We start from the raw sequence: 23152 nt of genomic DNA on the forward strand, positions 1-23152 counted from the left end.
TGTGGCGGATAAATGCTTATATGGAAGAAAGCATCTTTCAGGTCGACCGATGTGAACCAGTCGTTCTGTTTTATGGCACGGGCGAGCGAGCCATGAGTCAGCATTCTGAAAATGTATTTCCTCAAATGTTTGTTTAACACACGAAGGTCCAGAATAGGGCGGAGAGCTCCGTCCTTTTTTGGGACCAGGAAATAACGAGAATAAAATCCCTGATTCATCAGAGTGGGGGGCACCATCTGAATCGCTCCCTTGTTTAGGAGGGAGGATATTTCCTCTTTCAGAATGTGTGAGGCGTTCTCTTCTGTGTGTGAAGAGAGAACGCCGTTGAAATGCGGGGGTTTCATTGAAAACTGCAGTCTGTATCCCTGCAATATAGTACGCATCACCCACTCGGGAGCCGAAACAGTTTGCCAAGCCCATTCGTGATTCGCAAGTGTTCCCACCCGAGCTGCAGCGGGGCTGTGTAAGCCCAGCTGGTTAATTTGTGATGCAATGGCGCCATCTAGTGGACACACCAGGGGCAACATGCAGGGGTTCAGACAGATTTCCTCTCTCCGCGGGGAGATGGACTCTCTCTGCGGAGAGAGATCCTCTCTCCGTAACGAATTCATTTGATTTAATGTGTTTTTTGTTTTTCTGTGTGTTTTATGTTGGGGAAACACTGGGGCCGAAGCCTTTATTGGTTGGGTGAGGGGAACAGAGTGTATGCGGTGTGGTGTCACTGCTTTTGCACTTTTCCTCACAACAGACCCCCTGAACGTGAGGAGGGAACACACACCGTTCATTAAACACATGGGCTGGGCAGCCTCGAACGGAGTGGAATCGATCCATCTGCGGGAGACCCTGCGTCTTTTGAACGGGGGTCCTGGGACAGGGAGAGAGTCCGAAGGGCTCGTGGCCCATGAACGCGGACTCGATGCCTCCATCAATCGAACATAAGGCAGGCCGCTTACGTTTCGAGTCGATGGGGGTAGGGTTAGATGGTCCTCCAGCCGCGGCCGCGGCGGGAGTCGATTTTTCCCCTTAGGAAGACATAACTTGAAGGCCTCGTCCTCCTTCTTTTTGTCGTCACACCGTTGTTGCATCAATGCGACGGCGGGGCCGAAGAGAGCCCGATCGGGCTCCATCGACGCGCCCGCGATGCGCCGCTTCTCACTGTCAGGAAGGCCTGACAGGTTAAGCCAGAGCGCGCGCTCTCCCACCACAGAAAGCGCCATAGAGCGCCCGCAGGCTTGGACGGCCTGCCGAGCATTACGAAGGACGAGGTCGTTCACCGTGAGGATCTCCTTCCACAAGTGTAGAGAAGGAGTTCGCTTTTTTAGCTGTTGCCCTAATTCGTCCAAAATCTCCGCCTGGTAAGCGGAGAGGAGAGGAGAGACGAGACGTTCAGGGCCCTGACTGCCAAGGCCGAGGACTTGTATGCGGCCTGGTGAACTGAGGCAGAAAAAAAGGTCCAGCTTGTTGGGCAAGACCGGCTTAGGGGGAGCGAGCAGCCCGCCCTGAGCGGGGTTAAGGTGCCTGGCGATGGAAGGCTCGATAGCGGGGGGGTCGCCCATACCATGAGCTGCCATATCCTTTACTTCAAGGCCCGAAAGGCCGTGTTTGAAGTCGAGCGGTTCGCTCCAGTTGTGCCTCATATGCTTAGCGCAAGCTGGAAGGACGGGGAAGAGTTGTTTCCCCGGACCGGGAGGAGATCCCAACACTTTTCCGTCGTAAATATCCCTCTCCTGGTCGGTGGCGCTCTGTGGAGCCGGCCACTCAATGTTGAGGCGAGCGGCCGCTCGCTCACACACTTCCAGGAGGATGGACTGAGGCAGGGCTGCGTGGCCGCTAGCCTGGGGAACGCCAAAGGGCGGGATAGCATCCTCGTCCTCTGAGACCCCGAGAAGGGCCGCATCATCCTCATCGCCGGAACCGGCCGGTTCGTCGGCGAGCATGAGTTTGCCCGCGAAGATGTCCTCTTCGGGGAATGCGGGATTGGGCTGGTCAGCCCAAACAAGTGAGGAGGCGCCCCGGGAGTCCCCCGGTAGCGCGTCGTCGTCACCGTGTCCCAGATCTGAGTCAGTAAAACCGAGCTCGGAGCACTGGGTCGCTGCAACCTTAAGACGGCGTCGTAAAACATTTTTGGGCAGCATAAGGCAATGACTGCAATTTTCCGCGTTCTCCAAGGCTTCTTGAGCGTGTTTAAGGCCCAAGCAAACCACGCAGACCGGGTGAAGGTCCTTAGCAGGGATGAGTGCTCCACACGCGGCCGGGCAGGCCCATGATAGGCTATTCCCCGGAGAAGAGTTATGTATAGAAAGCGACATACCGGAGAAGAAATCGGAAAAATCCGTGGCGGGCAGCCGTGGGAGCAGGTGAAAACGACGAGAGCGCGGCGGCCCTGAATGCAAAACACAGCAGAAAAAGCTGAGAAGACGACAGTCACGTCTGGCGGAGGCTGATCAATTGATATGTCCTCCTGAAGACACGAAGGTGAGCATCGTAATCCAACCGAACTGTGTCAATGCAGAGATCGCGAGAAGCGAATGTCAACTGGGGAATAGCAGCGCTACAGCCATTATTATACCCCTAGGTAAGGGGGCGGGCCCTTACCTGGCATTGGCTGCGCGCTTCTGTCTGTCTAGCCAGACTTGGTGCAATTGGATGCTTCTGCAGAGGTCAGGTACGGATGCCCTTCCCATAGGTGGATCTCGAACACGAGATGATGAAAGAGAACTGATTATGTTAACAGCTAGGATTAATTTAGTGGGGAAAGTCACAAATGCATGTTCAGGACCAAAAATTTTCATGTGTGCATATGGTTCTGATTCATACACAACTTTTATGGTTCATTGTATACTTATTCTAGTTAAGTATAAGCTTTTACACAGTTAAGCTTTCAGTGCATACATAAATACAACAACAGCAAGACATATAATACAAAAATAAAAATAAATGAGCATAAATGAATAAGTATAAGACAGTATTAAAACAAAATAGACAAAGCCTCAAGCATCACACTGAAATCGGTAATAAATCTGATAAAAAAAAGAAAAAAAAAAAAGGAAATAATTTTCGAGTTGTAAAACCCCTCGTCTTAAAACTATTTTAACGTTTAGGATTTAGGACGGTATTTTGAACCATTTGACTTGCCGTACATGCAGTCTCGCTTCTTGTGCATGCTAGTTCTGATCGTACTCGGCAACTGAACTGAGATGATGACATCACTGAATCAAAGATGAACTGCCTTTAACTGTCATTTTGCATTATTGACACACTGTTTTCCTAATTAATTTTGTTCAGTTGCTTTGACGCAATCCTTTTTGTTAAAAGCGCTATATAAATAAAGGTGACTTGACTATGTTTGCGTAAAGGGAAACAGACATTTCGAGGGGAACAGATAGACTGCTGCTGCACCGGCGGTATTCTAACCTTCAATGCTTAACTTAGTTTGCAGGCTACTAAGCTAGCCAGTGCAGTGTAGTTCGACTTTAAGCTGCTACTTAGTGCTAGATACATTTTTCCTACACATTCAGAGAGAACTAACTAAACATTGATTTACCATACATCTCAATCGACTGATTCCAGCGGTTTTGTCGTTGCTACTCTGTGTGTGACCGTCCTCCTGTGTTTCACGGACCACCAGCAGTAGGTGCAGCGCGCGCGCTCCTCTCACGGGTCACCTGACCTGCATGGCCAAACGTCCGCTGAGCAGAAATCAGCTCTCAGTCTCCGTACGACCGTTACTGTGTTAGTTAAAAATGTAAAACTGGCCCTTAATCAGTTGATCAGCTGTCATCATTGATTGACAGCATTTCTCCTTTCTTGTGTTGACGAACTTGACCAACTAGCTATCAGATCTGGGGTGGCCACCGGGGTGGCCAATGAGCTTTCTGGGGTGGCCCCGGCCACCCCAGGCCACCCCCTAGAATCGCCACTGGGAAAGACACAGAGGAGACCGTTGACAAAGGGATTACTATGTAAAGTCATTATTTTTGATTTCTTCGCTTATAAAATGTGTTCCCATTGCTTCATATACCCCAGATTGCAAGTCTGATGACAGATTGAGTTTTCCGATGATGACTTAAACACCTTTTATGGACCTTGACACTGTTATTTATTGGCAGTCTATGGGACAGTCTAAAGACTCCCGATTTTCATCCAAAATATCTTAAATTGTGTTCTGAAGATGAACGGAGCTTTTACAGGTTTGGAACGACATGGGGGTAAGTGATTAATGACAAAATATTCATTTTGGGGTGAAGTATCCCTTTAAACTTTTTCACATTAATAATAAATGTGAAAAATAATAAAAAATGTAAAATACACTTTTACCTGTGGTGTCTGGCTTGTGTTGTTGTATAGTGGTGCGTGCGGGTGAGATTGATGTGCTCGTCTTAGTTTCTTTCTGATTAGAAGCGCTCGCTATATGATGATGAGTATTTTATCAAATCAGATGTTTATCTTAATGGGATACTCCACCCCAAAATGAAACTTTTATCATTAATCACTTACCCCATATCGTTCCAAACCTGTTAAACCTGAGTTCGTCTTCAGAACACAATTTAAGATATTTAGGATGAAAACTGGGAGGCTTGAGACTGTCCCATAGACTGCCAATAAATAACAGTGTCAAGGTCCATAAAAGGTATGAAAATCTTTGTCCGAATAGTCTTTATACCATATGATATGCAATCTTGGCTTTATGAAGTTTTTGTAAGCGAATAAAACAAAAATAATTATTTCTATAGTAAATCCTTTGTCAACGGCCTCCTCTGTGTCTTTCCATATCACTGTATGCTGTGTACGCTCTTTTGTGTCATGCGCCCCACTAGGATGAGCATAAACAAACGGTAAAATGGAGAGACACAGAGGAGACCGTTGACAAAGGAATTACTATATAAAGTCATTATTTTTGATTTCTTCGCATATAAAAAGGTTTCTCAACACTTCATATAACCCAGATTGCACGTCTGATGACAGATGGAGTATTCTGACGATGACTTAAACACCTTTTATGGACCTTGACACTGTTAATTATTGGCAGTAGGGCTGTGAATCTTTGGCAAGGCAGCGATTCGATTTGATTACGATTCATAGGTCTTCGATTCGATTCAAGAACGATTTTTGCAAATTTAGAACGATTTAATTCGATTCGATTCACAATTAAATTCGATTCTATTCGATTATAACGATTCGATTCTGCATTCTTTAAGTGCATTCACGGGATTATTTAAATGCTTCTACTAAATTCTTTAAATGCTTAGTCAGGGGGCAAATTACAGTAGCATTTATGGTTAGAGAACCATAAGTTAGAAAAAAAACAAAAAACCTTTTGTCCATTGTTAAATGCTAGTTTAATGATGCGACATGGCACTAGTAAAAATGTATGTAAGCCAAGTTTTTTAAAAAGAGCTTAAAGAGTATTATGTATAAGCTAACATTTTGTCACACCAGGGGCGTAGCCATAATTTCAGAAGTGACAGAAATGTCAAATACAATAATTTTATGTATGTAGCCTATGTAATAATAATAATAATAATAATAATAATAATAATAATAATAATTATTATTATTATTATTATTATTATTATTTTTTTTTTTTACAAGGAATAATCTTTTTTTTAATTACTTTTAATTAGCTGTAATAAATCAAATACACTGCTGGACAATAATCAAACATTTGTAATCTATATTTTTTTCCTAATGGCAATTTTATGATTGTTTTATATACTAGGCTACATTTAATTAGCAATTATTAAAATTTTCTGCACAGAATAAGGTAGAAAATATACTTTATAGTTTCTGTACTGTAATAAATGTCAATCAGCACTGCATCATTCATAAATTGTTTGTGGGTTTTTTTTGTTTCATCAGTTCATTCTGCTTTTATTCAGTTTAGCTGTAGATATAGCCTGGCACATCTATGAGAGTGAGATCGCTTCTCTTTCAGTGTGAAAACTTCTTCATCTCTATTTAACTTTTCCTCTCCATCAGCGAATCATTCTGAGAGAAAACGCGCCAGATGTCTGTTTGCTAATGAAGCAAACGCTACTTTCATGCATCTGATTATCAGATAAATCTCGCGCTCTTATTTCAAGGTCGTTGTTAATGCTGTGGTTAATTTTAAAAGTTTTCTTCGTATATTCGGTTCATCCGCATTGTTTAAAAACATTTATCATTCAATGGATCTGTGCGTATGATTTAGACACTTACATTTCTGCTCCGTCCATGTAATAAATACAGCTGTCGATGGCTCTGGTAACTCCGTCGGTAAGATGCAGAGAGCCATTGACAAACTACAGAAAAGTAAAACTACTTTACGTTAGCATTACTGGCCACGAGTCCTAAAGATCACACGTCAGCTGCGTCAGAGACGAACGGAGCGCGAGCGCAATCCTGTGACAGCAGGCGGTAAACAGTGGAGCGCATGAAGGACAGATAAGAGGCACGATTCACGAACACTCTTCAAGGTCTCCATTAATTCGTGCGTGTAGTAATTTAAATTGAATACATTTTGAAAGCATTGAATCGCTATAGAAATCGCGATTCATTCGATTCTTAGCATTTTGAATCAATTACTGTCAAAGATCGGCGATTCACGATTCAAAAATCATGTTTCAAGATCGATGCATATGAATCGACAAGGTTTGTAATCGATGCATCGAGAAAACGAATGAATCGTTACACCCCTAAATGGCAGTCTATGGGACAGTCTCAAGCCTCCCGGTTTTCATCCAAAATATCTTAAATTGTGTTCGGAAGATGAACAGAGCTTTTACAGGTTTGGAACGACACGGGGGTAAGTGATTAATGACAAAATATTCATTTTGGGGTTAAGTATCCCTTTAAACTTTTTCACATTTATAATAAAAATATATATATATATATATATATAAATAATGTAAAATACACTTTTACCTGTGGTGTCTGGCTTGTGTTGTTGTATAGTGGTGCGTGCGGGTGAGATTGATGTGCTCGTCTTAGTTTCTTCCTGATTAGAACCGCTCGCTATATGATGATGAGTATTTTATCAAATCAGACGTTTATCTTAAACTTTTGCATATATATATATATATATATATATATATAAACATTTAATATAATATGAAATACACTTTTACCTGTGGTGTCTGGCTTGTGTTGTTGTATAGTGGTGCGTGCGGGTGAGATTGATGTGCTTGTCTTAGTTTCTTCCTGATTAGAAGCGCTCCCTATATGATGATGAGTATTTTATCAAATCAGACGTTTATCTTAATGGGATACTCCACCCCAAAATGAAACTTTTATCATTAATCACTTACCCCTATATCTTTCCAAACCTGTTAAACCTGAGTTCGTCTTCAGAACACAATTTAATACATTTTGGATGAAAACTGGGAGGCTTGAGACTGTCCCATAGACTGCCAATAAATAACAGTGTCAAGGTCCATAAAAGGTGTTTAAGTCATCTTCAGAATACTCCATCTGTCATCAGACGTGCAATCTGGGTTATATGAAGTGATGGGGACATTTAAAAAAAAAAAAAAAAAAAAAAATAATAATAATAATATTAATGACTCTATTCAGTAAATCCTTTGTCAACGGTCTCCTCTGTGTTTCTTTATTTTACCATTTGTTGTTTATGCTCTTCTGTGTCATCTGCGCCACAAGGATGTGCTGCTTCTACATGTATTTTGCTTTGATTTTAAATAAAACAGCGCATCCTAGTGGGGCGCATGACACAAAAGAGCGTACACAGCTTTCGGTGATATGGAGAGACACAGAGGAGACCGTTGACAAAGGGATTACTATGTAAAGTCATTATTTTTGATTTCTTCGCTTATAAAATGTGTTCCCATTGCTTCATATAACCCAGATTGCACGTCTGATGACAGATTGAGTTTTCCGATGATGACTGAAACACCTTTTATGGACCTTGACACTGTTATTTATTGGCAGTCTATGGGACAGTCTAAAGACTCCCGATTTTCATCCAAAATATCTTAAATTGTGTTCTGAAGATGCACGGAGCTTTTACAGGTTTGGAACGACATGGGGGTAAGTGATTAATGACAAAATATTCATTTTGGGGTGAAGTATCCCTTTAAACTTTTTCACATTAATAATAAAAAAATAAAAAAAATGTAAAATACACTTTTACCTGTGGTGTCTGGCTTGTGTTGTTGTATAGTGGTGCGTGCGGGTGAGATTGATGTGCTTGTCTTAGTTTCTTCCTGATTAGAAGCGCTCGCTATATGATGATGAGTATTTTATCAAATCAGACGTTTATCTTAAACTTTTGCACATATATATATATATATATATATATATATATATATATATAAACATTTAATATAATATGAAATACACTTTTACCTGTGGTGTCTGGCTTGTGTTGTTGTATAGTGGTGCGTGCGGGTGAGATTGATGTGCTTGTCTTAGTTTCTTTCTGATTAGAAGCGCTCCCTATATGATGATGAGTATTTTATCAAATCAGACGTTTATCTTAATGGGATACTCCACCCCAAAATGAAACTTTTATCATTAATCACTTACCCCTATATCGTTCCAAACCTGTTAAACCTGAGTTCGTCTTCAAAACACAATTTAAGATATTTAGGATGAAAACTGGGAGGCTTGAGACTGTCCCATAGACTGCCAATAAATAACAGTGTCAAGGTCCATAAAAGGTATCAAAATCTTTGTCCGAATAGTCTTTATACCATATGATATGCAATCTTGGCTTTATGAAGTTTTTGTAAGCGAATAAAACAAAAATAATTATTTCTATAGTAAATCCTTTGTCAACGGCCTCCTCTGTGTCTTTCCATATCACTGTATGCTGTGTACGCTCTTTTGTGTCATGCGCCCCACTAGGATGAGCATAAACAAACGGTAAAATGGAGAGACACAGAGGAGACCGTTGACAAAGGAATTACTATATAAAGTCATTATTTTTGATTTCTTCGCATATAAAAAGGTTTCTCAACACTTCATATAACCCAGATTGCACGTCTGATGACAGATGGAGTATTCTGACGATGACTTAAACACCTTTTATGGACCTTGACACTGTTAATTATTGGCAGTAGGGCTGTGAATCTTTGGCAAGGCAGCGATTCGATTCGATTACGATTCATAGGTCTTCGATTCGATTCAAGAACGATTTTTGCAAATTTAGAACGATTTAATTCGATTCGATTCACAATTAAATTCGATTCTATTCGATTATAACGATTCGATTCTGCATTCTTTAAGTGCATTCACGGGATTATTTAAATGCTTCTACTAAATTCTTTAAATGCTTAGTCAGGGGGCAAATTACAGTAGCATTTATGGTTAGAGAACCATAAGTTAGAAAAAAAACAAAAAACCTTTTGTCTATTGTTAAATGCTAGTTTAATGATGCGACATGGCACAAGTAAAAATGTATGTAAGCCACCGGCGGCGCCAGGGGGGGTCTTGGGGGGTCTCAAGACCCTGCCAAAAAATGCCTTGACCCCCCATTTGACCCCCCAGCCTCTTCCTGATTAAAATATATATATATTCGGGATAAAGATCCATAAATGTTTCTCTTCAAACTACGCAGAACAATAATAAATAATAATTATTTCGACATTTATTCATACACTGAACCGAGAACCGTTTCTGTCGGACGCGTCCGATTCGAGAACCGATGAGCTGATGATAACTGCGCATGCGTGATTCAGCGTGAAGCAGACTGACACAGAGCGCATCTGAACTGAACTGATTCTTTTGGTGATTGATTCTGAACTGATTCTGTGCTAATGTTATAAGCGCGGGTAAACCAAAGGCTTGAATGAAGGGCAATCATCGCCAATGACGGCATTACATCGAGCGCAAAAGAACCGGTGAACCATTTTTTTTTTTCAGCTGGTTTATTTGATCGAATTGTCCGAAAGAACCGGTTCACTTGAGCACCTGCTCCTTTGCCCCTTAAGTGCCCTTTTGTCAAAGCAAAATTTCCTCAATTTTTTTTTGTAATAACATAAACTTTTGTGAATGCCTGCCCACGCCCAATCATAATATTAGTACAATTTATTAATAATAATTTAGCCGTACATAAAATTACCAAAATGATGACAGTTCACCTGACTACGACCTCATCCAACCGGTAAGATTCCTCATGCTGCACGCGCATTTTTTAATTGCTAGAGGATATTTTCAACATCGTGGCAGCTGGTAAGTGGTGTTTCATTCTCAGCGAAGTGATTTTGATGTTTATTTACTTATTATTATTTTACAAGAACGATGTGATGTGAGAACATGCTGATATGTTGTTTATATTGCTGTGTGTAGCCTGTAGTGTAGAAGTAACACTAGCATGCTGTTTGAGGGAGAAAAGTTTCACAGGCATCGAAGGGTCTGGTCTTTTTTATGTTATTTGAATAAACTTTTATTATATTACAGTACTTATTTATTTTTAACACGTAAAAATAATTATCACAACACTGGTAAGGCTTATTCAGATTTTCTCATTCTCTGAATTATCATTATAAAAATAAAAACAATTCAGATTTTAAATGTGATGCAAATATTTTTTTCTACAATAGCAACAGTGTTTACAACAGCAAGACCACTTTAGCCTGTAAACTCAATAATATCTATCTGGAAATAAATGTAAAAATATCAATGTCAATAAAAATGCATAATATACCTGACATGAAAGTGCAGTGTGAAGGATATGAATAACAAATGTAGCCTGTCATTTGTTTACATTGCAAAGGTGTTTTTGTTGTTTAGTAGCAGAAATATGCAGTTATTAGTCATGTCCACTGTATTTTTTGTTGGTTTTCATGAGACCCCCCTTGAAAAGACCAGGACCTCCCCATTGCCCCCCCAATCAAAATTGTCTGGAGCCGCCACTGATGTAAGCCAAGTTTTTAAAAAAGAGCTTAAAGAGTATTATGTATAAGCTAACATTTTGTCACACCCAGGGGCGTAGCCATAATTTCAGAAGTGACAGAAATGTCAAATACAATAATTGTATGTATGTAGCCTATGTAATAATAATAATAATAACAACAACAATAATAATAATAATAATAATAATTATTATTATTATTATTATTATTATTTTCTTTTTTTTTTTACAAGGAATTATCTTCTTTTTTAATTACTTTTAATTAGCTGTAATAAATCAAATACACTGCTGGACAATAATCAAACATTTGTAATCAATATTTTTTTCCTAATGGCAATTTTATGATTGTTTTATATACTAGGCTACATTTAATTAGCAATTATTAAAATTTTCTGCACAGAATAAGGTAGAAAATATACTTTATAGTTTCTGTATTGTAATACATGTCAATCAGCACTGCATCATTCATAAATTGTTTGTGTTTTTTTTTTTTTTTCATCAGTTCATTCTGCTTTTATTCAGTTTATCTGTAGATATAGCCTGGCACGTCTATGAGAGTGAGATCGCTTCTCTTTCAGTGTGAAAACTTCTTCATCTCTATTTAACTTTTCCTCTCCATCAGCGAATGATTCTGAGAGAAAATGCGCCAGATGTCTGTTTGCTAATGAAGCAAACGCTACTTTCATGCATCTGATTATCAGATAAATCTCGCGCTCTTATTTCAAGGTCGTTGTTAATGCTGTGGTTAATTTTAAAAGTTTTCTTCGTATATTCGGTTCATCCGCATTGTTTAAAAACATTTATCATTCAATGGATCTGTGCGTATTATTTAGACACTTACATTTCTGCTCCGTCCATGTAATAAATACAGCTGTCGATGGCTCTGGTAACTCCGTCGGTAAGATGCAGAGAGCCATTGACAAACTACAGAAAAGTAAAACTACTTTACGTTAGCATTACTGGCCACGAGTCCTAAAGATCACACGTCAGCTGCGTCAGAGACGAACGGAGCGCGAGCGCAATCCTGTGACAGCAGGCGGTAAACAGTGGAGCGCATGAAGGACAGATAAGAGGCACGATTCACGAACACTCTTCAAGGTCTCCATTAATTCGTGCGTGTAGTAATTTAATGTGAATACATTTTGAAAGCATTGAATCGCTATAGAAATCGCGATTCATTCGATTCTTAGCATTTTGAATCGATTACTGTCCAAGATCGCCGATTCACGATTCAAAAATCATGTTTCAAGATCGATGCATATGAATCGACAGGGTTTGTAATCGATGCATCGAGAAAACGAATGAATCGTTACACCCCTAAATGGGTCTATGGGACAGTCTCAAGCCTCCCGGTTTTCATCCAAAATATCTTAAATTGTGTTCTGAAGATGAACAGAGCTTTTACAGGTTTGGAATGACACGGGGGTAAGTGATTAATGACAAAATATTCATTTTGGGGTTAAGTATCCCTTTAAACTTTTCCACATTAATAATAAAAAAAATAAAAATAAAAATAATGTAAAATACACTTTTACCTGTGGTGTCTGGCTTGTGTTGTTGTATAGTGGTGCGTGCGGGTGAGATTGATGTGCTTGTCTTAGTTTCTTCCTGATTAGAACCGCTCGCTATATGATGATGAGTATTTTATCAAATCAGACGTTTAACTTAAACTTTTGCATATATATATATATATATATATATATATATATATATATATATATATATAAACATTTAATATAATATGAAATACACTTTTACCTGTGGTGTCTGGCTTGTGTTGTTGTATAGTGGTGCGTGCGGGTGAGATTGATGTGCTTGTCTTAGTTTCTTTCTGATTAGAAGCGCTCCCTATATGATGATGAGTATTTTATCAAATCAGATGTTTATCTTAATGGGATACTCCACCCCAAAATGAAACTTTTATCATTAATCACTTACCCCTATATCGTTCCAAACCTGTTAAACCTGAGTTCGTCTTCAAAACACAATTTAAGATATTTAGGATGAAAACTGGGAGGCTTGAGACTGTCCCATAGACTGCCAATAAATAACAGTGTCAAGGTCCATAAAAGGTATCAAAATCTTTGTCCGAATAGTCTTTATACCATATGATATGCAATCTTGGCTTTATGAAGTTTTTGTAAGCGAATAAAACAAAAATAATTATTTCTATAGTAAATCCTTTGTCAACGGTCTCCTCTGTGTCTTTCCATATCACTGTATGCTGTGTACGCTCTTTTGTGTCATGCGCCCCACTAGGATGAGCATAAACAAACGGTAAAATGGAGAGACACAGAGGAGACCGTTGACAAAGGAATTACTATATAAAGTCATTATTTTTGATTCCTTCGCATATAAAAAGGTTTCTCAACCATTTCATATACCCCAGATTTCACGTCTGATGACAGATTGAGTTTTCCGATGATGAATTAAACACCTTTTATGGACCTTGACACTGTTATTTATTGGCAGTCTATGGGACAGTCTCAAGCCTCCAGGTTTTCATCCAAAATATCTTAAATTGTGTTCTGAAGATGAACGGAGCTTTTACAGGTTTGGAACGACACGGGGGTAAGTGATTAATGACAAAATATTCATTTTGGGGTGAAGTATCCCTTTAAACTTTTCCACATTAATAATAAAAAAAAATAAAAATAAAAATAATGTAAAATACACTTTTACCTGTGGTGTCTGGCTTGTGTTGTTGTATAGTGGTGCGTGCGGGTGAGATTGATGTGCTTGTCTTAGTTTCTTCCTGATTAGAAGCGCTCGCTATATGATGATGAGTATTTTATCAAATCAGACGTTTATCTTAAACTTTTGCATATATATATATATATATATATATATATATATATACATTTAATATAATATGAAATACACTTTTACCTGTGGTGTCTGGCTTGTGTTGTTGTATAGTGGTGCGTGCGGGTGAGATTGATGTGCTTGTCTTAGTTTCTTTCTGATTTGAAGCGCTCGCTATATGATGATGAGTATTTTATCAAATCAGATGTTTATCTTAATGGGATACTCCACCCCAAAATGAAACTTTTATCATTAATCACTTACCCCTATATCGTTCCAAACCTGTTAAACCTGAGTTCGTCTTCAAAACACAATTTAAGATATTTAGGATGAAAACTGGGAGGCTTGAGACTGTCCCATAGACTGCCAATAAATAACAGTGTCAAGGTCCATAAAAGGTATCAAAATCTTTGTCCGAATAGTCTTTATACCATATGATATGCAATCTTGGCTTTATGAAGTTTTTGTAAGCGAATAAAACAAAAATAATTATTTCTATAGTAAATCCTTTGTCAACGGTCTCCTCTGTGTCTTTCCATATCACTGTATGCTGTGTACGCTCTTTTGTGTCATGCGCCCCACTAGGATGAGCATAAACAAACGGTAAAATGGAGAGACACAGAGGAGACCGTTGACAAAGGAATTACTATATAAAGTCATTATTTTTGATTCCTTCGCATATAAAAAGGTTTCTCAACCATTTCATATACCCCAGATTGCAAGTCTGATGACAGATTGAGTTTTCCGATGATGAATTAAACACCTTTTATGGACCTTGACACTGTTATTTATTGGCAGTCTATGGGACAGTCTCAAGCCTCCAGGTTTTCATCCAAAATATCTTAAATTGTGTTCTGAAGATGAACGGAGCTTTTACAGGTTTGGAACGACACGGGGGTAAGTGATTAATGACAAAATATTCATTTTGGGGTGAAGTATCCCTTTAAACTTTTCCACATTAATAATAAAAAAAAATAAAAATAAAAATAATGTAAAATACACTTTTACCTGTGGTGTCTGGCTTGTGTTGTTGTATAGTGGTGCGTGCGGGTGAGATTGATGTGCTTGTCTTAGTTTCTTCCTGATTAGAAGCGCTCGCTATATGATGATGAGTATTTTATCAAATCAGACGTTTATCTTAAACTTTTGCATATATATATATATATATATATATATATATATATATATATATATATATATATATACATTTAATATAATATGAAATACACTTTTACCTGTGGTGTCTGGCTTGTGTTGTTGTATAGTGGTGCGTGCGGGTGAGATTGATGTGCTTGTCTTAGTTTCTTCCTGATTAGAAGCGCTCCCTATATGATGATGAGTATTTTATCAAATCAGACGTTTATCTTAAACTTTTGCATATATATATATATATATATATATATATATATATATATATATATATATATATATACATTTAATATAATATGAAATACACTTTTACCTGGGGTGTCTGGCTTGTGTTGTTGTATAGTGGTGCGTGCGGGTGAGATTGTCTTAGTTTCTTCCTGATCAGAAGCACTCCCTATATGATGATGAATATTTGATCAAATTAGATGTTTATCTAATACTTTTCCACAATCATGAAAAAAAAACATCAGATATAATGTTAAATAATTAATTGCAACGACCCTCTAAAATAATGCCTTGGCTGTTGGTTAATATTATTTTGCCCCCCATATGCGTGAACCATATCTGTTTATCATGAAGACATCAACCTGAAGAAAAGTTATCTTGAGATTTTTATAGGAAAATCCTTCTTTCATTATAAATATGTAACACTGCTCATGAGTGCAGCACTGAAGATGTGATTCAGAAGGAGAGTTCACAGTGTACATGATGGGAGGATGGAGGTCAGAGGTCATGAGTGATGAGTGTAAGAGAGATACTGTATAATGCTGGAGTGTGTGTGTGCTGTGGTGATGCGTGTTGTCATGGTTACCTTCATTGACAGGTAATGCAGGGGTGTGAGCAGTGGGTGTTTTGGGGTTGTTTGATTGTTCAGCATTGGGATCTAATTGACAATTATATAGTTTAATCTGGATCCAAAAACCGTCTATATGCATAAAGTTTATGCATTTTCCATAGCATTAACAAACCAAATGCAGCAATAACCACAAAAAATAAAAAATAAAAATATATTAAAATAACATGTTTTTTTTTTAAACTAACTCTTTCTTAATATCAGTTTATTTGTTAACATGAACTAGCATTTAACACAAATACTTCTAAATATTGTATTGTTTGAAATACTTCAAAAACTGTAACAAATAGAATGCTCATTGTTATTTTATATTATTTAGTGCATTAACTAACAATAACTAATGGGGCATCGTCAAATGCTAATGAAATTTATATTTTGTATTCGTCAAAGACAGATGAATTTGCACCAAAACCTCATAAAGTTTGATTGAGTGCATGACCTTCTATGTCAATAAGAAAAAACATGAGAAGTTCATGTTAAACAACTGCTCAATATTTATGAACTATTTTTCATAATTACATAATTATTCACAAAAACTAATGTAATATAAATGTATATCATATAAACTGTCCAAATCTGCAAAATGTGTGTGGAAAAACACTTCACATCACTTTATTTTTGTAGAAATGGTATACACACGTTTAACTGTCTACATCTAAACTTTCTAAATGTGTTTTAAACGAGATATGAAAAAGATTTCTTCTTTTCATCATCTCATACATCCTTCTCACGATCATATCCTTCACAAGCTGCTGAAAGACTGTTACCTGGCTTTGGTGTTTGGACTTCTTCAGTGTCTGAATTTGGGGGGTCTGTGAGTGAAGGGGAAAAAGTTCAGTTTAGATGGTTTAGTGTAAGATTTAACTACAAACACACTGAAACTCATACAACAGACCAAAGTTTCTTCTAGCAAGCCGTACACTTTCAACTCCTTTGATAAAGCGAATGTTTTACATGATGAAAGGTAGAAATATAAAACACGATCTTAATTTTCACTACAACAGCACTGCGTTTGAAACATATAGTATACTACGATTTCTTTAAGAAAATATATAGGATATAGGGAATTTACTGAATATTTAGAGAATTTACTGAAATTTGTGCTCTAAAGCTAGAATTTTTTTTGTAGAAACAATTTTCACTCAGAAATTGCAAGCAAACTTCACAAATAATTATAAAGACAAGTAGAGTCAGTTACAGTGTCCAACTGTACAGTCCTTGTACAGTGTCCAAAATTTTCATAATCCTTTTTTTTTTTTTTCTTAGTCATCATCCTAAAAATTTGTCACAAACCTCTCAGAATGCTTGCTACAGATGCAAAAAACACCGAAAATTTAACTGAATCAAATTTTTTTTATGACAGACGAAAATTTCATTGGCAGTGTGTAAATGTGATCAACACAACTTAAGATCTTATTTATTTTTTAATGGCCGAAAATTAAATAGTATTTTCTTGTAAAACCCATAAAATCCTAGTTTTATTCACTACTTTGCTTTTTTTTTTTTTTTTTAAAAATACATTGTAGCAATGGCAATATATTAAATTATTTACCAATTATAATTTAATAGATTATTAAGCTAAAAATAAATAAATGTGTTCCCTGACAACTAAAAAGCTGTTTATTTTAAAAACAAATCAACTACTGGACACTAAAAATCAACTTTGCATTATATTCAGCATCTCTTCTTTGAAACTCAAGGTTGGCTCCTTGTGAAAACTGTCAGCTTTGGTCTGAAAGGGGAAGGGAGTTACTAGCAGTGGTCTGTATGTGGTGCGACCTGGCTGCCATGGAAACGCAGCTTGCACACAAACTATTTCAGTTTCTCAACCACAGCTTCCTGTAGCGCGACAAAACCCTTCCCCCTTCTCAAGGCTCTGACACTTTGCTTTCTTTTCTATTGTTCGGCTCAGTATACACTGTGTATATGTGCTTTGGGCAAATATATACAGCCATATAACTCATACACAGTACGTGTGCGGAAGAGGGAGGAGTCAAATGTACTCGTGTGGGTGGGGGTAGATAATTATAGATCATAGACTATAGAAATTATATCTATGCAACTCTTTTAAATCTTATACACGAGAGCTTCGACTACAGCTACAATACTGTAAAATGTTAGTTAACTAGACTACTAATCTAAAGCAGTGTCAAGATAAAGTATTTTATGGAAAGATTTGGTCATTTTTGATACTGAGATTGCTAAAAAATGATTTTTATAAAGTCTCATGAAAGCTTTCTTTAATTTTTAACTCTGAATAACTTTAGTGTTAGTTTAGAGTAGCAGTACTTTGCCGGATGTGGTTTTGCTCGACTTGGTTCACAACTTGAAGCGCATGCATCTTGAGCGTAGCTGTTTTAACAGGTCCACCCTTTACATGGAACCTGACAGAATGACAAAAGTTACTTTAATTGTGTGTTTTTTTTTTTTTTTTTTTTTGTCGTTCACTTTGAAAAGATGCTGCTTTAATTTGACTGTCTTGTCACAGTAATCACAATGAGGTTCATTTAAAACATGAATCTCCTGCAAGTTAATATTTAGCTTGCTTTTAAAGTCCAATTTAAACCTCCAAACTGTGCTATAAATCACAAACATTGACTATTAAAACGATGCATATTACATATTTTCAATAGTAATTTAATGTAACATAACAGACCATTTTAACCATTATTACAGACTTAGTTTAGACTATAAAAGTACAAACAATTCCTTTAAATTTGAAAAAGTTTTCCCCAAAAGATGTCTTCAGCATTATTTGGTTTTAATCATTTTAGTTACAATATATTAATGCCATTTCTAATCAGTTTTGCAGTTTAAACCGGATTAAATTCCAATTTCATTCCAAATGGTTGAAAGTATGTATCAAACACTGCAAGGTTTGACTTTGACATTATTACTTAAAATTTTAAGGCATTAATTTTACTATTGTTACAAGCTATTTTTGCTATCACTTTAGTAAAGGGACCCATTCTCACTATTTACTAGTTGCTCATCAGCATGCATATTATGAACATATTTGCTGTTTATTAACTTATAAAGCACATATTCTGCATGAACATATTCTACATCTCTAATGTAAGCAGCACAAATTACCAAAGACAGCAAAAATAATTGTTAAAATTTATTATTTTAAAGCCATGGAGTTACAGGAAAACATCATTAAAGTCCTTACTAATTCTTTCCTGATGTATCAGACTTAAACTTTCTGTTTAAATCACTATTTTTACTTCAACACCAAGGTTGCAACACGTATCTACCATCTTTAAAAACACAAAGATTTGCAGATAGTTTGAGAGCGAGTTAAAGGAACATTCAGGTTAAAAAACAAACAAACAAACAAACAAACAAACAAACAAAAAACATTAATGACATCACTCATCTTTTAAATAATAGTTAGTTTGTAAGAACTGTTCCACTTCTTTTTAGTCTCCTAACTAATGAAGCCAAAGCAGTTGCCCAACATGAAAATAATGCATACTGGGTCAACACAATGCGACATAGGCCAAGATACTGTATATACCATAGAGTTCATGTACATACAGTCTTTGAGACTTAAACAGCTCAATCTTAAGATGCAGCCATGAAATCAACAATCAATCCAACGTCAAGACTTGATATGAATTTTATTTACACCCAACAATTTCTGGTAAAAATAAAAAATCAGCTTATTGTAAACATTGAATAATCTAATAAAACCAAGTTTGGCCAAGTAATAAAGTCTAAAGGAAGAAGAAACCGGCATGCTATGAGTTTGTTTACTGCAAGAGAGGAGGAAATGCTAGAACAATTATTTAATTGTTGCCTTAGTGGTTTCACACACATTGTTCAGTTGATACCTTGAGGAGATCATTGTAACTGATTTCACACTTGAAATCACTTTAGTCGGTATAACCTATTCGAGTCAGGTTGTTTTGGTCAAATTAAACCATAATTTTGATATTTTTTGTTTAAACGTTTATCTATCAGTATTCCAATTTGGGTCATCAATTACTCATCCTCATTTTATTATAGTTTTTTTTGTATGTACTGTAGACCACAAAAGGAGATGTATGTTTATACTGCTTTCCATGAGCTGTCAAGCTCCACAAATAACAAAAACATAATAAAATTTTACATTTAGTACATTCCTAGTCTTCTGAAATCATATGAAATATTTTTGCATGAAGATTTAAGACTTATGTTCCTTGCACAAAGATATTGTATGACTTCAGATGCCATATGAACTACTTTTATGATATATTTATTTATTTTTAAGGCTCAAAACCTTTGGTCACCATAATATTTTACTGTAGGGAAAGAGCAGCATGAACATTCTTCTAAATAGCTTCTTCTGTGTCCCACAAATGAAATAAAGTCATACAGTTTTGACCAAACATGAAAGTGAGTAAATGATGACATAATATTCCTTTTCGGATGAGCCTTTCCTTTAAATAAACATACAGCCAAATAAAGACACTCAAATAAGCCCTGTAAAGTAGATTTCATTAATATATGCATGACCACTGACTCATAAAGCCTCGACCTCACATGTACGCCCATCGTTCGATGTCTTTCTTCCTTTTCTATGTGATTTGCATGTACAGTGCAGTCACAAGGATTCTCATCTGGTCTCAAGCCACAACACTTTTAAATATAGTGAAAAGACATTTAGATGCAACACGTCGCATGTCAATTCTTCAGCGATTCTCGCAAGCACCATTTTAGCCGGCAAATTTGCGAGACACAGAAACCGGCTCAAAATGGAACAAGGAAGTGGTCAGAGGCCTGAGCAGCGAGGCGTTATGTTCAACAGTATCATGCAGTGTGACACCCAAAAGACATTTGAATGAATAATATAATATAATATAATATAATATAATATAATATAATATAATATAATATAATATAATATAATATAATATAATATAATATAATATAATATAATATAATATGCCTAATGTGCACTCAAGATATGTCTTAAGAAAAATCAAGTATGTGATCACAATTTTTTTTTTGTGTGATATTGTCATGTGATATTATTATTTTTATCATTCTTTCTTGCTTGCTGGACATGTATTTAACTGCATCCTGGCAACAACTCTGGCACAACAGAGTTTTGTTGTCCATGGTCACTGTTAAATAAATGACCCCCCCCCCCCCCCAAAAAAAAAAAAAAAAAAAAAAACTTTAACAATATTAATACTTAACATTTAATTTTTTTCACTTAATCTTCTGGGTTGATCATTTTCTCAATCATTTTTTTATTTTTATTTGTATATTTTTAGGTGAACAAAACGAAACAAAACAAAACACCCTTTTAATTTACAGTATATGTAAATTAACCTATTGATGACCAATTATAGGCAGTACTAGAATAATTGGTTTTATATTTTCCTTTATTATTATTTATTTAATTTATCTATTTATATTACATGTTTTTATGCAGTAAAGAAATGTAACATAAATTTAAATGTAAATTAGTAAATTCTATATTATTGTAAATATTGAAATATATATTGTACAATTCTAAAATGTTATATTATATTATATTATATTATATTATATTATATTATATTATATTATATTATTAAACATGCAGAAAATACACATTTCAGATGCTGATGCAATAGCCTGAGCCAATTTTCCCACAATACTCCATAGGACTCATCTCAAGAACATCAAAAATGGTTCTCCCCAAGAAAACCTGAGAACTTTTACTTTCAAGAAAACTGAACAGCACTCTAATAAATAACAAAGAGATCCTCAACGGGAACCATCAGAATGTGTCATGTGAAAGCAGGGATGATTGATTGACAGCTCGGCCTCCGCACCGGTCCAATCTAGCAGAACCTTAAGTGAGTTTGAGGGGATACGCCCAAACCAGCCAGATCTTTGACAGCTCCTTTACCAGGTAATACAAACTAGAACCCAACACACTCTCACAAGTGTCCCGCCACAGAACCTTTCAAAATATCATTCTGTATTTTGCAAAGAGCTCTTTTGCAACATTTTGTGAGCTCTGGCCTTACTCGGACACTGTAGAAAGCAACAACTTCTCACTTTGGCTGCCTAAAGAAAATTCCCCTCCTTCTTGGTGAACATCGGTGGAGATTCTCAATAAAAAATTACTATTCTAACAAACAATACTTCAAATAAATTGAGGACTCATGCACCAAAATAAGTTGGCCCTGCATGTACACATTAAGATTTAATTATCATCGACATCCCTGCCAAGAACACTCATTAACTTTTATGTTAGTATTTTAGTGTTATGACTAATTATGATAAATAAGCTTCCATAAACTCTATTTACTATTGAGAGATATATAACACACAATACAAAAACTGGATCAAAATTTGAATGAATCTACACCATAACAATGACCTTCTATAAGTTATGCGAACAATTAATTCACAAAATGCCACATAATCCAAAACACAGTAGGAAATACATAAATAAATGAAAAGATATATGCATATACCATTGCAAATTTGCTTGTTAAAATATATATTTACATTTTTTTATAAAAAAAACTTGTAAAAAATAACATGTTGTACTTACATAAGACCAAGCATAGGACCAAAACCAAGGGTCCTAGCGTAAAAAATCTCGCCATATCCAAGAGTTCAAAAGCCGCTTCTAAGACACCATATGTCCTATTTGAAACAGACACAGATCTGGGTTAACCATCAGAAAGCGTACTGGCCTTTTGGTCGCTCTTGCTCTGTTTTCATGTAATCTTACGTGTTCTCGTGCGTCTAATCGGTCGGTTCAGTTGCCGGAGAGTTTTCACCTTCAAAAAAAATCCTTAAGCTGTTTTTAGGGGTCTAGAGACAGCAGAGCAGTGTCAGAGACACTCTCCTCTTCAGCTTTGCGTTAAGGCCCTTTCTTAACAGGAAGTTGCATTTTCATCTACGCCACACATCTTTTGCCTTCTACTGCGTCGTCCTTCAAATGGGAAATGAGAGAAAATGATCTCACTTGTGCTTTTTTTTAACCAACAACCAGCATCTATATTGGGAGCAGCACATTCAGAAGATGCACATTTAAAACTAAAATCTCCTCTACTTGAATGTGTCAACATTTCAAATCAAATGTCAAAGTCACAGATAATTTTACGATACTTTTACAAGGCACTGTATAATATATAAATAAATATATATATTTTTTTCTTTTACATTTTGTGTTTTTTTTGCAACCTTATCTTAAACTGCTTTAAAGGAATCTTTTTGCACATTAATGTACACTCCATAAACCAAAATGGCAAAGCAAAAACAGAACTGTCACAAATTAAATAAGTACATTGTTCAGCCTTACCCTTAACTCAATACTTAGCTGAAGGACCTTTACAGCCATTTTTGCGTATGATGCGACAAACTTTGCACATCAGCATTTGGCAATTATCTGCCATTCTTAGCCTCACCTGTTCACCTCTCATGCTCTGTCAGCTTGGATGGGGTCGGACACACATTTTCAGGTTTCTCCAGAAATATTTGATTGGGTTCAAGCTCAGGCT

The 23152-nt window shown here is 36.6% G+C and overlaps 1 protein-coding gene across 50 annotated transcripts in view; it reads right to left on the reverse strand.

The window, feature by feature from the left end:
* Positions 1–22583, reverse strand: part of LOC127988345 (receptor-type tyrosine-protein phosphatase C) — a 75741-nt gene extending 53158 nt beyond the window's left edge. For 32 of the 50 annotated variants that reach the window (XM_052591058.1, XM_052591080.1, XM_052591079.1 and 29 more), the window contains exons 1-5: positions 22381–22583; positions 22198–22292; positions 16424–16468; positions 15615–15686; positions 15117–15197 (exon numbers count right to left, since the gene is read on the reverse strand). In XM_052591058.1, the coding sequence (XP_052447018.1) occupies positions 15117–15197; positions 15615–15686; positions 16424–16468; positions 22198–22252 (253 nt within the window). In that variant the 5' untranslated portion in view covers positions 22253–22292; positions 22381–22583. Of the gene's footprint in view, positions 1–7106; positions 7197–14889; positions 14980–15116; positions 15198–15614; positions 15687–16423; positions 16469–22197; positions 22293–22380 lie in introns of all 50 variants that reach the window. The other 18 variants (XM_052591060.1, XM_052591057.1, XM_052591039.1 and 15 more) reach the window with 5 other exon arrangements.
* Between the last annotated feature and the right edge of the window lie 569 nt (positions 22584–23152).

This window comes from Carassius gibelio, chromosome B22 (genome assembly GCF_023724105.1).
Source record: "Carassius gibelio isolate Cgi1373 ecotype wild population from Czech Republic chromosome B22, carGib1.2-hapl.c, whole genome shotgun sequence".
NCBI classification, from domain to species: Eukaryota; Metazoa; Chordata; class Actinopteri; order Cypriniformes; family Cyprinidae; genus Carassius; species Carassius gibelio.